The sequence below is a fragment of the Musa acuminata genome, chromosome BXJ3-5, assembly GCF_036884655.1.
Source record: "Musa acuminata AAA Group cultivar baxijiao chromosome BXJ3-5, Cavendish_Baxijiao_AAA, whole genome shotgun sequence".
Taxonomy (NCBI): domain Eukaryota; kingdom Viridiplantae; phylum Streptophyta; class Magnoliopsida; order Zingiberales; family Musaceae; genus Musa; species Musa acuminata.
The window spans coordinates 42978113-42995859 of record NC_088353.1 but is presented as its reverse complement, the minus strand read 5'-3'; the positions used below and the strand labels follow the sequence as shown (position 1 = coordinate 42995859).

Sequence of the window (17747 nt, the reverse complement as noted above, 5' to 3'; positions counted from 1 at the left end):
TGCGTCTGTGGGTCCCGGAAGAACCGGCTTTACGAGTCCGAGTCAGGTGGGTGAGTCGATAACGAGGAAGGAACGAACAACGGAGAGAGGCGCTTAAACTAAATGAAAACTTGAGTTTACATATCTACCCTTCGAAGTTTGGTAATAGTGTTATTTGCCCCTTTAGATTTGAATACAGTAAACATACGGCATACGTATGTAAGATTTTTAGTTGGATAAAATTATATATGATAAATTTAAATGGCATAATAAAAATTTTAATTCGGTTACTACAAATTAGAGCTGTATAATGATATTTACTCGAAATATACTAAAACTATTTATAATTATTATTTATATTGGATATTAACAATATGCAGAAAGTCTTAATATTTGAAGGAATATATATATATATATATATATATATATATTATTATTATTATTATTATTATGGCCTGGTTTTGTAGCTCATTCGCCGGCCCGCTCTTTACCGGAAGATCGGAGGAGGTCGCGACCCCAACAGCGAGGCATTGCGGGTCAATTGGCGCTTGCGTCGGATTCCTCCTCATGATGCTCCTCCGCCGCTGCGGCGAACCTCGTGCCTCGGCGGGGCCTTGCCGGTGGTGGAAGTACATCTCTTCTCCGCTCCGATTCCATGTCTTTCTTGCGCGCGCTCGTCGGTTCTTGATTCCTATCCTTTGTGATTCGATATTTCTTATTATTTGTAATCGTTCCATTATGCGGTACCGACTGATTAGAACGTCGGGGCTTCCGCGAGTTTGTACTCTGGGCGCCATTTGTTTATTTTCCGTACAAAACCCAAGTTTTTATCCCTTATAAGGGAAATGCTTGTAATCTATCTCTTTTTTCTTAATTTAATCTACTTTCTATTTCGTACATTAGGGTTTTTCCACTCTCGTTAGCAAATTCATAAGGAAGGAGAGAGAATAGAGAAAAAGCCAAGGGAAAAGAAAAGGAGAAGGAAACGAGGGAATATCGAAGAGAACACCACTTTCATTCGCTTGCTCGGTAACAAAGGGGACGAGAGATGATCACTTAAAGATCTTCCTTTTCTCCTCACTTTTGAAGAGAAAGAAAAAGGCGTTTGGAGCAAGATGGTTCCTTTCATCTTTTCATTTCTCTCCACTTCTCTTTCATGTATTTTAACTGGAGAAAGTCTTTCTCCAGTTTTCTTTTCAAGCCATTGTTTCTACAACACTGGATTCAATCATAGCTTATATGATAAAATTATTCTATGCGTTGATTACATCCCTTTGCTTCCTTTTTCTTAGAAAAAGATATTTCTTTGATAACATGTCTCTTTTATTTTTTATTATGCTATTTGATTACTTATTTTTTTCCTTACTCTTTTACAGATCATCAGGGACCACCTAAGGTTAACATGCGGGAAGACCCACTCAGTCCATCTAAATGGAAGGAAGAACATGTGAGTTTTATATACATAGTTTATATTTCTTAGGTGTTTGAGTGGTAGGTTACAAGGAAAAGCTATTGATTACAGTTAAATTTCCTTTATGAAGATTTATTTTCAATGTTAACTATCCTAACTACATTTATTAGTCATTCCTGTAAGCCGCTACACGAATTTGCTTAGATTGTTCTTTATTATCATATAAAGTTGAACTACACCACCTATAACTTATAGAGGCTTTTAAGTGTCATGTTTTAATTAAAAAGGGGCATAAAGATTTTGTATATATCTTTTGTTTGGGAAGCATTTTAGAAAAGAAGAAAAAGGATGTTTTTTGAAGATTTTGATGCATAAATATTTGATTTTGGGGGGGGCATATAAGAGCTTTTAAATATTTAATCGATACATGGTATATTTGCATTTAGAAGGCTGTATTGGATACTGGGTTGCTTTTTGCAGTGTACAACATCACTTTTTGCCTTCATTATTTTGAAGGTAATCTACCTCCAATTTCTATGAAATGAAATAATAAGAAACTAATGTTTACTTATATAACTATATGTAACTATGACACTGTTCCAGGTTTCATTCAAGTGAAAGAATATTTTTATGTTCCATTCTAGAACGTTCTAGATGAAAGAAAGTGACTAGACTTTAATTTGTATTATGGATAACCTAAAGAAACTTCATTTATATTTTAAAATTTGAAAAAGATCATATCCATTTCGTATGAGCAGAAATACTGGGATGAATAAAAGATTCTGCACCATATAACTTACGTAGATGTAGACAGACCCTAGAAATTAAAGTTGTCATAATTTTTTATCAAGTTTTATTATCATATTCTAAGAATTTTACATAATATCTAGATTGTATGTTCAAATAATCTTTAATATTCGTAAAACATATATAAATGATAATAATTTAATATATGAAATGATAACATATCAATTCATTATGAAACTCATATATTAGAAAAATAATGATAATTCTTATATAGTAAATAAAATCATGCATCAGTCATATATAATACATCTCGATAACATACATAACAGTTAGATAACAAAGACGTACATCACACTTGATAGTATACTTTTCCAACAGAGTCATACTCTACGAGATAGATTTCTTTTAACAGTAAATGGGGAGAACCCATATCGTACTTCCAACAACAGATGGAGTGTTATTCCTCACTCATCCAAGTGAGGATACATTTCTCTCAATAGCATATGAAGGAATCGTTTAATCATCACATATAATAGCCCGCTAATCTATGAAGGGAATCACCCTACTTGTCTTTCACAGGGATACATAAACAACTATGATTATTAATTTATATTCATTCATGTATACATCCAAGAAGTAATATGATAAAATATTAAAAGGGATCATGTTTTATGTATGACCTGCTAGATTATGTCTATTGGTGGCCCTATATTGTGATGGGCCTGTAGCTTATTTCACATGTTACACTTCCAATATAGATTACTTAGCATAGTCACATATACTAAATGATAACAATCACATCAATATCATCAATTTAATCTAAAAAATAAGTATTAATAAATAATTATTTTTAAATGATATCTTCAGATAAAATTTTTAAGTTCATCAAATCATAAATATATGAGGCATCAATCTTTCAATAGTCCTTAATTAATCAGAACCCTAATTGGAATAGCCTAATTAGCTTGAACCAAACTTAATTCAACTAGGATCTACTGCAACCAACCTCAAATCCTTATAGAATCGATTTGGAATTATCCTAAACTGGTGTAATTTAGATTTAATTGATTTTAATTAGGTCAACTGGGCTTGAATCGATCGAGTTAGTATAGAATCACCTTGAATCATCTTTAATCGATTAAACCTATCTAATTTAGTCAACTAACAATCTCAAGCTAATAAAGGGAGAGAAAATTGGACTATGTCGCATAATGCTAGCCCAGACTAAATTGACCTACTCGAGCCTTGGACGGGTCACGTGTGCCACACATGCTTGTACCAAGTAGCAAGTTGGGCTGAGGTACAATGGGTTGGATAGAGGGACGACGATATGTTCAGCACCAATTTTATAGTTGGGCGGGCCTAATTTCGTGGGCTAGAGCAAGCCTCACTCACGATTTAGGCTGAGCCTTACTACTGAATTGGGTCATGCCTCGCTTGTGGGTTGGTCATGCCTAGCCATATAGGTTGCGTTATACTTGACCATATGGGCTAGGTCGTGACTGGCCACATGAGCTGGATCATACGTGGTCACATGAGTTGGGTTATGCTTGGCCACATGGGTAACGTCATACATGGTTTCATAGACTGGGTCATGCTTAGTCACGTAGGCTGAACTGTACTTAGCTATAAGGGCTAAAGCATACTTGGTCACATGAGTTGGGTCCTAACCATATGTGCTAGGTCATACATGGCCACATGGGCTGGTCTAGTCAATCAACTTAACTCGAGTCAAATCCAAATCTAAATCGTTTTATTAAATTAGATTTTAATATTTTTAATAGTATTTTTAAAAATTACTAAATAACAATGAACCTCAAATATATTCTTCTTTATAAAATAACTAATTTAAATTCATGATTCCAAATTTAAAACTAATTAAATCATAAAAATTCACACATAATTCCTTGAAACATAAATATGATTACTTAAATGAATTATAACTATTATTAACTTTAAATTAACTAATCATTCTAATATTATAATTCAATGATTATTTTTATTAATCATAAAATTTTAAAATTAAAATATTATTATGCATCATACAAATTATAAAAATTATTTTTATTTTGCTTTCACACACAAAGATGAAAATGCAATATTTATTTTTTTATAGTTCACATACAAAAATAGAATTTGAACTATTCATTTTCTAAAAATCATATCACTCATTAGAAAATTAATTATTTAATTATTTAATTGATTAACAAAATTCCTAACTTGTCCACATGATTAAGGAAATTAATTTTAATCATTTCCTTAACCACACTATACAAACAAGAAAATTAGTAATTTAAATAAAGTAACACATTATTTATGATAAATTGATTTATGTTAAGGGAGAAAAAAATCATCGGTCATTACATCCCCTCATTCTCTTCTATCTAGAATGAAGCTTTAGTGTTGTTACTATTCGTGCAAAATTTAGGGTATGGCCCATAAGCAGATTTGAGTAGGCGTAGATATACAAATCTTTACGAGATTATTTCCTTTCAAATTGATGCAATATAGGGTAGCCATTAACTGAAATCTCGAATCTAATTTGATATTGAACTAATGTGAGCATATATATATATATATATATATATATATATTGATGCAACAAAATAAAGTTGACAAAGGATAACCATAGATAACCAAAGCCAGTAAATATGGTCTTTTAGTATTCCAGTATCAGACCAATGTAATACCTTGGAACCAACTTCCAGATTTCATGACAAACATATTCAATATTGTACTGTCGAGTGGCCATGGCATCATATGTAACAACTAGCATGTTCCAATAAAACTGGCATATAAAATCTATCTTCGGAGCAAGGATATTCTAGTTAAGCATAGCTATTCTCTTATTTGCACACAAAACATGTACTATCAATCTCATAAATCAATGGGATCAGCTTGTTGAATGGTTAAAGTTTCACTACATCTTTTACAATTTTAGCTGAATCAAATTTCTTTGGCAGGTGGGTGAAAAAATGGTGCACTAGATTTGCCAGGATGCCCAGCCTTTCCATTAATTCAAAGTCGCTTGCAATAAAGCATCAGAGAGACATGGCTTTCCTTGGAGAAATCCGAAGTTATGGCTCATCCTTTGGGAAATCTGAGAGACATGGCTTGCAATAAATCATCTGTAATTTTGTTGGCTGCCGATGTAGGAGGGATTTTGCAATCCTCGGAATAACCACAATCCTATTGAGTTGCAACGATTATTTGCCTTTGGCACTCGACCTTCTTATGGTTTGTACTTGATGTAAAGCTCTTTTCTTGGTTCATGATTAAATGTCTCTGTTAAATGGAAAAATCACAAAAATATTACAGTGCATGTGTTTCCAAAAATTATGTGATACAATTATGTTTATTTGAGCAGATTCTTTAAAGCAGAGATGAACATTTTGCATGTTATACAATCTGTGCCTCACTTCCAAGAATTGTTTGCATATTGCCCTCCGTGTTGATTAATATTTCCAGGGAAAGATGAGATAGTTTTCTGTTCCAGAGTCATTTGTTTATGTAATAACATCCTCTTTGTGGATTTGCAAATTGGAATGGCTATATTTCCCAAATAAAAATAATATTTAAATGATCAGGAGAGAGATGTGAATCCGAGGCTTCTGTTAATGGCAAAGATAAATGTAAGAGCCTTATCTTTATTTTGAAACAGTTTTTGTGATTTAAATGATGATCATCCAATTCTTTTCCCTACAACTTATTTCTTCAACGATGAGCTTCCTGTCCTTTTACTTGTTTGCTTAGTCCTAGTGTGACTCAATTGCAAGTCAGCAACTAAGAACAAGTTGAATCTCATGACTCAATTGCAAGAGTCATTAAATGGATGTATAATCCAATAACTCAAAGTATAACATGCCTTTGATCACATGAATTACAGTGTTTGAGCATAAATTGCTGCTGCTAGATCCATCAAATTTTGCATACCACATAATCCATCATCCACTTCCCATGTAGAATAAACCAGGTAAGCAACTACATTTTTTTGAAGTTTCATAGTAAATTTTTTGTTTATTATTTCCAAGTCCCTCTTCAAGAACAAGCACAAATGATAATTTTTCTCAATAAATTTCATCCATATAATAAAATAGTCAGCTTGCTTTGCAAGAAAAGTAACACTCATGGCAAGTAATAATCTTTCTAAATGGTAATTCTCTGAGTTCCTGAAACTAATATTCTCAACTATTCTCTACTGATAGCCAACATCATAAATCCTTTATAAGCACAAATACCAAAATTGATAAACAACACTGATACTCTTTAATCGAAGGGCTAATCAAAGTTATTTGCTTCATATTTTGGCCTTGCTGACATTTCATCAATATATAACATAATTATACAACAATAATAAGATTATAAGTTTTAACTATTTGGGATCAGTTACGTGCATCTTTTGTCAGATATATAAAAAAATCATATATTTAGTTAATTTCAGAATACTTAAATCTTTATTTATAGTTTTAATTAAAAATATTTTTATATCTTTCTCAACCTTTTCTCGTACCATTAACATTAATATTTATTTATAGATCAAAGGACTCCTTAGCATATGTTTATATCATCTTAAATGATTTTTTTCTCATCTTATTCTCTATTGAAACGATAACACAATTATACATACTCTAATAGATTATTTTGTATATTCAAATATACAAATTATACATAGTTTTAGAGCATCAGACTCTATAAACTATCTCTAGTTTGTATATTCAAATTATTTTTCGATTTGCAGGGATAACCTATTGGACCACCTTTTACTTTGACACTCAACAGATCCCCTTATATGGTACTTCAAATCATGTATTTGCAAGTTGAAGATATTATTCTTTAAGTTATATATCTTTTCTGTATATCCTTTAATTTCTGGACCAATATTGATTATTGATAGTTGACCTCCTTCCAAAATTCTAAATCACATTTTACTTGTCTAAGTATTTGTTGCATGAGCAATATCCAAAAAAAAGGTGACCAGCAAGTTTACAGTAATCTGCACTTAATATGAGAGCGCCAAATTGAATAACTGAACCAGCACACATACAAAAAAAAGTTCTCATCAATTCAGAAAGATAGATCCCTTGGACTGGTGTATATTGCAATATATGCAAGAAAGAGTATAGAAGATTTATTTACATAGTTTCATGTAACTACAAATATACTAGCTGAACAATTGAACCAGCATATATGCAAAAAAATCTAGTTCTCATCAGTTCAAAAGAATGGAACACTTGGATTAGTGTACATTGCAAAATAGAAGAGTACATAGGGTTTCTCCACCTAGTTTCCACGTGTGTTCGGTTGAACACGATCGCAGATGAGGCATGTGCTCCGAGGAATCTATGTTAGTAAATGGGTGTCGTACATGGATGAAGCATACTAAGACCAAATTTTCTGATGCATGGTTTGGAGTTTCCGATTCCGGCCTCTTCGTGCACCAGAAATGCTAATAATCAAGGAACTACCAAGAGCACATGTATCAGTATAACCCATCAATTTTATGCCGAACTTTTTGCACAACAATTCTAATCTACCCTTGTCATTGTCACTCACCATTTTCATTTGGTGTGCTTGCTCTCTAGATATAAGAGCATATAGATAGAATTCTTGAAGCGGTGGTTCTGATGATTGCCTATGCTCATCAAGTTCTTTTCTCGAGCTGTAGTTCCCAAAGGTGACTCTCATCAGACCTAGTGCTTTTGGGTCCTCAGCTTCAGAAGGATCAAATACAAACGAGAAGACTCCAAATGCTAAATCAGGCTCCTTGAATAAGTCTGCAAGCACTTCACTGTATGATCTTAAGTTCTTCTGAGACAACTTTTTAGAATCGGATTTTCCCATAAAATTTTTCCTCCAAGTCTGAAGAATGCATGAAGCTTCTCTTAGACCGCTAAGGAAGGCACCATGCATCGTTGCTGGATGTTCTCTATTTGTAGCTTCCCCTGCGAAAAATAGCCGACCCCCAACATTCTCTGCAAGGATATTGTAATCACTACCCGATGACCCAACTCGGACATGAGAGTATGAACCACAACAAAGGGGGTCGCTACCCCATCTTGTACACATTGTTTGAATCGGATCAGGCACAAAAACTCCTTTTGGACCATAGATACCTGCATTTTCCAAAAACCTGTTAAAGACTTGAGGTGTTAAAGTCGAGAGCATCTTCAACAATATTGACAAGCATGTAAAAATGTGTGGGTAAATTGCTAAGCTACAACTCACTATTGGATTTACACAAGTTTAGCATCATTTATCAAGTCAGAGCGAGTTTCAGATGATTCACTTTGCTAAAACACTAAAACATTGACAATATGACTGGTCTTAGACTTGGTGATTAGTGTTTACATGAAAGCTCAACAAAATATACTGTCAGCACAACTGAAACAAAATTATGCTACAAAGACAGTACCTCTAAGAATGCCAAGAACACTGTGAAGTGAAGCTACAGGATCGCTATGTTCAAAATTTAAGGCAGCTTCTCCTGCGACCAATGCGATGAGCACTGCACCTCCAGAAACAGTATGATAGCCATAGAAAAGGAAAAATTCACCACGCTTAGATCGATCCTTGCTGAGACATCCAAATGTGTCGATCTCCTCACCCCAAAACACATAAGGAAAGATCATAGCAACCTTGTTTAGCAAGCCAAATCCCAATCTTTGAATTGCCTGCAATTTCTGAGCAGGCAATTCTGGGTCAAATTTGATAGTCCCACTCTTCAACACGCCGAGTGGAACGGTGCAGAGCACCATATCAGCCTGAAAGACTTGTCCGCCGGCAACTACCACCTCCACAAACCCTCCTCCATAAGCAATCCTTGTTACCGTTTTCTTGTACAGGACAGGCACATCCTCACAGAGTGCATTGATCAATCTCCAGTTACCTCCAGCGAGGAAGCAGTGATCACCACCCATCTCATATGGATCATCCTGGTCCCAATGGGCAAGCGACAGATCCGAGAGGCAACCAGCGTTGGCGTACTCCAAATTAGCGAGGTGCCAATCAAGAAGCTCCCTCTCCTCGGTCTTCCTCGCCACGCCATACAACAACTGAAGACGCTCGATGGCTGAACCCAGCGAGATACCGTCGGCGGACTCTCCTAACACCTCCCTCACTCTAGCAGCGTTCTCGAGAAGCTTGTTGAACACCAAATCCACCTCAACGTCCAAACTCCGGTCCACATGGCCTCCGTCCGGCCTGAAAAGAGGGCAATAATCTCTAATCTTGTGAAGAGGTATCCCAAGCTGCCTCGCCAAGACGCCGAGCGGGTTGGCGTGAATGCCGGTGATGACGCTGCCGCCGAGGTCTACAGATGCAAAATTGCCTTGTTTGCCCATCTTTGTGGTGTAGACTCTGCCGCCCGGCCGGTCGCGGCCCTCCAAAACCAAGACTTTGAAGCCGAAACTAAGCAGCTGCCTCGCCGCCGCGAGCCCCGCGAGGCCAGCGCCCACGATGATCACGGATCCCTTGTCGTGCTCATCGAGGAACTGGGCCCTGACGGCGGGCGACACGCCGAAATTGATGTATCCGTGCTCCAAAAGGAAGTCGTAAGCGCTGGAGATCAAGTGGTCGTACTGCCTGCTGACTGTTTCTTTGATTTCGGACTTGGAAAGGTAGGAGCGCACGTTGGCGCGCCACCGGGCGAGGATGTGGTTACGGACGACGATGTAGTCGTTCCGCGCGGCGGCGTCTCCGGGCGGGTGGACGACCCCCGCGGCGGCCTCGGCGTCGAGGAGGGCGTCGATGGGGAAGCCCAGGGAGAGGGCAATCATGGCCTCGGTCTCGGTCTCGCGCTGGCGCTCCTCCGCGGTACGGTTGCGCCGGCGAGGGGGGCGGGAGCCGCCGAGGTGGTCGTGGAGAAGGGCGTCGAAGACGGACTCGTCATAGTTGGTGCGCTTCGCCGCGCGCCGCGTCGGCCGGCGCCCGTCGGTCGGCGGCGGCGGCGGTGGGTGGTCCATCGGCGAGGGTTTGGATCGGAAAATGCGGGATCTTGGCGACGCTTTGTATGCGCGGCGAGGCACGAGGGGCGCATTCGAAGAACGAGGCGGGGTGAGGTTGGGTGCGGTCACCTGCGGTTAACCTAAGGCCGCAGTGCGCCCCCCGGTTCTTGCAAAACCAGGTTGCATTTACAACCCCTCCATAAAAAGGGCCGCTTTCTTGCGTCTTCTTTTAGGGGACAGAGAAGGCCGGGAAGAAGAACCCGCGGGATTCCGCTTACAGCGTCCGCCTTCTTCCTCTGAGGAGAACTGCCCGAAGAACTTATAACAGGTTCTGTTCCTTGTCCTCGAAAGATTTCTCGAACTTCTACACATTTGTTGATTTGTGTCATTGAAACAAAGATATGGAAGTTCTAGGGTTTTGGCTTATCTTCTGCTCAAGGCTTTTCTGTTTGTTTTGTTCGATAGTACGGCCCGTATTTTGTTCTTTTATTCTCTCTTCATGTCCTGTTTGCGTATGTTTACTGATTGAGACGAGGATCTACTGTGACCATCACTGCCGGAACTAAGCGCACAAGATCTGTTTTTGGGCTCAACCAGTTAGCCTCTAAGCTCACACCTAGAGAAAACATGGACCATGTTTGAAGCAGTCTTGTGTTGCTGTCGTTTCACTTGATATGTGATTATGACAATTAGGTGTCTGATGGTTCCGTAATCACAGAAAAGAAGAAGAGGAGGGCTTGGATGGAGAAATCTCCTTATACATATTTTGTGGAAACCCTGTTAAATACTCCACTTTCATGTGTACTTTCATGTGTTCAAATTTCTTCCTCAAGAACATTTATTCTCTTTAGTTGTGACCAAAAGTAAAGACTATAGTCACTTGAGATTCTTTGTTGAATATTGTTAGCTGTATTAGATTGGTGCATTGTGTAATGCAATGTGCTATTTCTTGCTCGATCATATAAGAAATTGTATCTTATTTAGTCATATTAACTGGGCCATTGTGTTAGGTTGGTTAGCTCATAATTTTCATTCCTTAGGAATGAACTTGGGATGCCATGCAGCGAATTAAAAATATTGACGGAAATCATGATGCAAGCAAGTAACTCTTTTGGAGGCACTAAACAAATTTCCAATTAAAATTTGAAAGTTATTTGCTATTTGTCTTTAACTAGTATTATTATGATGTATTCAATGAAGTACTGCACAGGAAAGATGCTATGTTTGTATAACTTGCATAGACAATAATGAAGACAATACAGGAAACAATGACAAAGTAAAGGAAGACTTACAGACCTAAAAAAGGATTCAATTGAAGAGTCCAATAACTAGGAATGTACGTTCTGCATTTGCCATGCTATTTAATACTTGAATTGTCATACAGGCCAAGGAACTGCAGGTTGCTGCTTACCTATTAGACCTCAGGTTGATGCGTTTCAGTAATTTGTCGGAACGGTCCATATCGGTCTGTTTTGGTGTATTGATACATGGTATGTCGGTGTGTACTAGTGATTTGGCAAGGAAGAAAAAGAGGGAGAAGTGGAAAGGGCCGTGGTGGAACAAAGAAGGACAAAGAAAGAAGAGGAGAAAAGAGAAGCAGTAGTGTACCTATGAAGCAACAAAGGCAACAATGAGACAACGACATCATCAAAGCGGTAGCAACAAGGAAGCGTCGAAGCAATAGTGGTGAAGCAACAATAGTGAGGTGACAACATCTTATGAGAGAAGAGGGCTCACGAACTTTTTTTTTTTCCATTTTAACGCTGATTTGGATAGGGCCCCATCATTTCTTTAATTTTTTATTAATTTATCTGGATGCCAAAACGAGGTGGTCTACGTATCACCCCACACCTGGACCGATATGTATCGCCCATGTCATACCGTTTTGGGCAATACAACAAACGTTGTTAGATAACGTTAGACCAAATACAATAAATAGTGATATTTATGAAGACATAACATAGAATCATAAATCAGATTTTTTAAAACCTCTTTGGAACATAGGCATGAGAGGTGAGGCTATTACATTAGACTATTGTAATCACCGATGATTTTTTCTCCCTTAAAATAAATTAAATTATCATAAATAATATGTTGTTTTAACTAAATTATTAACTTTCTTATTTGTGTAGTATGGTTAAGGAAATGATTAAAATTGATTTTCTTAATCATGTGGACAAGTTAGAAATTTTATCAATTAATTAAATTATTAATTGATTTATTTTTTATGAGTGATATGATTTTTAGAAATTAAATAATTTAAATTTTATTTTTGTGTGTGAACCATAAGAAATAAATATTATAATTCTATCTTTGTAATGAAAGGAAAATAAAAATTAAATTATTGGTTATCTTTTGGAGAGAAATCATTTTCTCCTATATAAAGGGGGCTTCCCTTCCCTAGGAAAGGATTCCCCAAAGAGAGAGATCCTCTATTTTTTATTACCAACTTTTATTTATATTTTAAAATCTTTGATATTAGAATTATTATAATTTGTATAATGCATAATAATATTTTAATTTTAAATTTTTATGATTAATAAATAATTATCATTGAAATGTGATGTTAGAATGATTAATTAATTTAATAATAGTTTTAATTTATTTAATTAGACATATTTATGTTTCAAGAAATTATGTGCTAATTTTTATGGTTTAATTAGTTTTAAATTTAGAATTATGAATCTAAATTAGTTAATTTATGAAAAAGTGGATTTGAGGTTAATTGTTATTTTGTAATATGTTAAATTACTTCTAAAAATATTAGAATATAATTTAATAAGAGGGGTCAAATTAGGGTTTAACCTTAGTTAAGTTGATTGGTTATACTAGCCCATGTGGTTAGGTACGACCCTGCCCATATGGTCGGGTGTGACTCGGCCTATGTGGCTACGTATAACTCAACCCATGTGACCAGGTATGGTCCAGCATGACTCAGCCCCTATGGCCAAGCACGACTCAGCTCATATAGTCAAGCACGGTTTAGCTCATGCGGCCAGTCATGACCCAGCCTATATGATCAGATATGCCCCAACTCATGTGGCTAAGCATAACCCAACCCGCAAGCCAGGCGTAACCCAATTTAGTGGTAAGGCTCAACCCAACCTATGAGAAACTAGGCCCACCCAACTAGGCTACTAGTACCAGACACATCGTCGCCCTTCTATCTAGCTCATTGTACCTCAATCTAATCTATTACATGGGATAGGTATGCTTAGCGCACATGACTCGTCCAAGGCTCAAGTGGATCGGTTCGATCTAAACTAGCACTATGCAACATAGTCTAATTTTCTCTTCCTTTATTGGTTTGAGTTCGTTAGTTAACTAAATCAGACAGGTTTGATCGGTCCAAGCCGGTTCAGGTTGATTCTATACGGATTTAAGGTTGGCTTTGTTAGGTCCTAATTGAATTGAGTTTGGTTTAAGTCGGTAGTTGGTTTGAACTTGTTAGTTGACCGAATTAGATATGTTTGATCGGTTCAATCCGGTTTAGGGTGATTCTGAACCAACTTTACCAGTTCAAGCCTACTTGACCTAATTGAAATCAATCAAATCTAAATTAGACCAACCTATGGTGATTTGAGATCGATTATATACAAATTTGAGGTTGATTTCGTTAGGTTCTAATTGAATTATGTTTGGTTCAAGTCAATTAGGATATTCTAATTAGGGTTCTAGTTGATTGAAAACTATTGAGAGATTGATGCCTCATGTTTTTATGATTTGATGATCTTTAAAGTTTTATCGGAAGATGTCATTTGAAAATAATTATTAGTTTTCTCTTATTTTTTAGATTAAATTAATGATATTAATGTGATTGTTACCATGTAGTATATGCGACTATGCTGAGTGGTCTACATTGGAAGTGCAACCTGTGAAGGGAGCTACAGGTCCATCACAGTACGGAGCCACCAATATACATACTCTGGTAGGTCATACATCAAGCATGTTCCTTTATAATATTTTATCATACTGCTTATTTGATACATGCATGAATGAATGGATAATGTGAATGAATACTCATAGTTGAATATGTATCCCTGCCGAGCAGTTACGGCGATTCCCTTTGGGGATTAACAGGCCGTAAGACATGATAGTTAGACGATTCCTTCATCCATTGTTGGGAGAAACGTATCCCCATTTTGGCGGGTGAGGGATACCACTTCATCTGTTGTTGGGAGTATGATATGGATTCTCTCCTTCCGTTGTTAAGAGAGTGCACCATCGAATGTGATGTACATCTTTGTTATCTTATGTATGTCATCGAGATGTGTTGCATGTGATTAATGCATGATTTTGTTTACTACATAAGAATTATCATTGTTTTTCAAATATATGAGTTTCATAATGAATTGATATGTTATCATTTCATATTAAATTATTGATATTTGTATATGTTTCATGAATATTGAAGATTTTTTTTATGATTTTTCGGAGGTTCCTACTAATATGTATGGTTGTTGATATATTGTTATCATAGATTTATTTTCAGAGTAACCTACTACATTATAATAGATTTGAGGTTTGGGTGAAGGAGACTTTTTCGTCACTTATGATCCTACTAAGAAGATGTGATTTTTTTTTCAGTTAAAAAAAATATACTGAAAAAATATTTAGTATTGTAAAAACAGGGATTTGAACTTAAAAGATTAAAAAAAATGTTCTGTAAATTATGAATAATGAAATGATGATTTATTTTTTTTATAAATCTGGGATGTGACAACTATTCTGACAGATAATAATACAACTTTGCATTGCATAAGTGGGTGTTCTTATTGTTATTAATTTATATCAGATTATTTCTTGTAACCTTTGTCATTAAGCTAATTGCTTAGTCACACTCGCTCACACTGTAAACATTTAATGCATGAGCATGATTCAAGTTCTCACAGCTTAGCTCACTCAGACAAGTAGAATACGAGTTTGACGAGAATTTGTCATGTGATCTCACATATAATCATTTTCTGGGCTTGTGGTTTTTCCTTTGGTCTATTGGTTTTAAAACTTCTGTGTGGTCTTCAGCCTGCTACCCGAGGCTGGAGAACATTTGACTGAATAACTTTGAATCCTCATATCCAAGAGGCACCTAAATAATAAATAACAATAACTGTTTCTGATTCTTCAAATTCAATCCTTTATTGCTTGCAAAATAATGGTGTTGCTACTGCTCTAGTTATCTGGTTCTGACTGAGTGGCTTATGAGATCCAAATGTTTCAAATAAAATCCAGCTGATTGACCTTTGCTTGTTGGTTAATTGAAGTCTCAGGATGAAGAATTGGCCTCTCGATGGCTGGGGAAAATTCTTGCTTGTTAAAAATGTCCCGAGCTGCATTTTGCCCTTGTAAATGGCAATCTAATTTGGATGGGATAATGTACCCTGATATATAACATGATGTGGGATAGAATATCCAATCTTCATCTTGATTGGATAGCAATTTTAGTTTCTTACTGTTGTTTGCCCATTTTATTTCATATATGTTCATAACAAAGATAAAATACATGTGTTCCATAACAGATTAATGGCCCAACCATATGGATGAGAAACTACAGAGCTCTGATGGGAAGAGTAGCAATACTTATTGGTTAAGTTTCTGTTGGGTATCATAAGGAATCTAATGTTTTAAGGTAAAACCAAGCCGTCACTAAGAGTTCTTCAGCAAAAATCTTCCTGGAGATGCCACTCTAGCTATGATAGCTTCAGTGTTTATCCTTTTATTCTGACAGTTGAAGTCCTTGCCTATGCAATGGTTGTGCTTGTTTTCCACTTGTTACTGGTAATCTCACTATTCATTTCTATCATTTCCCTTTTCAACTGTTAGAGGGGAAGTCACTATCACATTTGTGCTCTGCATCAAGAATTTACTGGTGATCTGTCTAAGATGGTGATGTTGAAGAAAGGAGATAGGGTTTCATGAGCATACACACCAGACTGATATCCTTCATCAGAAGAAAAGGTAAGAGTTGCTGGAAACCAAGCTGCAAGTATGAATTTAAAATCTTAATTCTTATTGTCTGCTTATCTTTTCCGAAAAAGAATATTGATATATAGAGTCATGGAATTTGCAGTGCAATTAGGCTTGGCTTAGTTCCTATCATGCAAGAGTTAGTATTTATTAATCTTGTTTTCTTTTTGTGTTTTCTTTTTGACCTTTGATTAGGTAACTTACTTTGAGCTCTCACATGCTGATCCAAGATGATTATTTTGAGAAGGCTTTTACATATATATGTCCATGATATCTTGAAACTACAGGAAATTTTTACCTTATATGTCTTATTCAAGGCTCTTATATTTATCTTATATTTTGAGCAGGCTTTCACATTATTATTTTTATCTTATATTCTTACCTTAAAGGTAAGATTGTGTACATTGATTCTCTCCGGACCCTACATGACCCCACATCGGTAGGAGTCTCGTGTATTGTGTACATCCTTTTTTTTTTTTTTTTTTCTAATATGTTATTCAAGTCCAGACTTGATGCCGATTTTGTTTTCTTCATCAACCATCTCGAACATGAATCTTTCCTTAATTGTCATTTTTCATTGTCATTAAATCAGAAAATTTCAAATGATACGTTCATCATTTTTCTTCTTGTCATCCTTCACTCTCATCCTGTCCAAGGCCACTTCGATAATGGATCCATCAGTCTGGACATCCATTCAAGAGGAATGCCCACTTGCACGGTTCAAGCAAAGCTTTTGATCCATGAAACCCATCATCTGGGAAATCTCCAGTACAACATCTCATGCAGGCACTGCCAATTCACTCTGCTGGATGCCCTTCTCCAAATTAATCTACACCAAGACAGCCCTTTTCTCCCAGATCATAGAATGATGTATAGATCCTGAGCCACCATTAAATTGCCTAGGATAGATCTCTCAGGAAGAAATGCAAGTTTGCCTGGGGTTTATGTGATCCTTCACACACTTTCAGCTAGAACTATCTAAATGATGCCTGTAAGATTGTGAATTAGGCTAATGGATCTGTAATGACTAGTCATAATTGTGCCATTACATCCTGGCACTAGAGCTATATGAGCCACACTGAATCTTTTTAATCTGCTGCAGCATGAAAGGCTTAGCAAGTTCTAGCAAAGATATCTGGATGATGCTCAGGAAATTGTCTTCAATCTGTTGCTGATCCATAGGAAATGAACCCCAAATAATGTTGATCCCAGCAATCCAGTGAATGAAGTGTTATCATCGCCACATCTAAGCCATCTCAGCTGACCTCTTTCAACCCATAACGTGTCTTCCACATTGTGATGTAGACCTCAGATTCCTCTTATCTGTTTGCACTCTCTAACTCTTTCTTCGTCACAAAGGTCACCTCCAACTCCATCCGCTCATCTCGATGACAACCACATGACTTTTTCTGCATTCTTTGAAGACTGGAATTCCAGGTAATTAACTCAGACATCAACTATGGGACCTTACGAGTCCAAGAAAGTGTTCTTCTTTCATTCTGTAATTTCCACAAGGCAGTCATGTAGGCACAGGTTCCATGATTGCGTCCCAAGAACCATGATCAGGTCAGCTAAGCTGTGAGAATAAGTCTCTTTACCTCTCTACAGGAAAATAATAGGAAAAAAGAAATCTTCTGTCCAACCATTGTACAGTGACAGCTCCCGTCTAAGTATTTATTCTCCATAGCTCTCCCAGTTATAAC

General features: G+C 36.6%; 1 protein-coding gene and 1 long non-coding RNA gene across 3 annotated transcripts; one reads left to right on the top strand and one right to left on the bottom strand.

The window, feature by feature from the left end:
* The first annotated feature begins 443 nt into the window (after window positions 1-443).
* Window positions 444-5503, top strand: LOC135638927 (uncharacterized). Its single transcript, XR_010496789.1, has 3 exons — window positions 444-608; window positions 1356-1426; window positions 5101-5503. It is a non-coding gene; the product is annotated as an uncharacterized LOC135638927 (long non-coding RNA).
* Window positions 5504-7214: 1711 nt separating this feature from the next.
* Window positions 7215-10408, bottom strand: LOC135638925 (lysine-specific histone demethylase 1 homolog 2-like). 2 transcript variants are annotated; one of them, XM_065152519.1, is made up of 3 exons: window positions 8550-10408; window positions 7691-8250; window positions 7215-7598 (listed from the first exon to the last, which is right to left on the bottom strand). In XM_065152519.1, exons 1-3 carry the CDS (start codon window positions 10096-10098, stop codon window positions 7584-7586), a joined length of 2124 nt encoding a protein of 707 aa, XP_065008591.1. In that variant the 5' UTR covers window positions 10099-10408; the 3' UTR covers window positions 7215-7583. The 2 variants fall into 2 exon arrangements, with proteins under 2 accessions (XP_065008591.1, XP_065008590.1); XM_065152518.1 differs by having other exon boundaries at window positions 7215-8250.
* Between the last annotated feature and the right edge of the window lie 7339 nt (window positions 10409-17747).

Bases quoted from the DNA above. Each gene is read 5' to 3' on its own strand.
- LOC135638925 (XM_065152518.1), bottom strand. From the start codon at position 10,098: ATGGACCACCCACCGCCGCCGCCGCCGACCGACGGGCGCCGGCCGACG. The intron at 8,251-8,549 runs GTACTGTCTTTG...TGGAAAATGCAG, and splicing joins TGTTCTTGGCATTCTTAGAG to GTATCTATGGTCCAAAAGGA.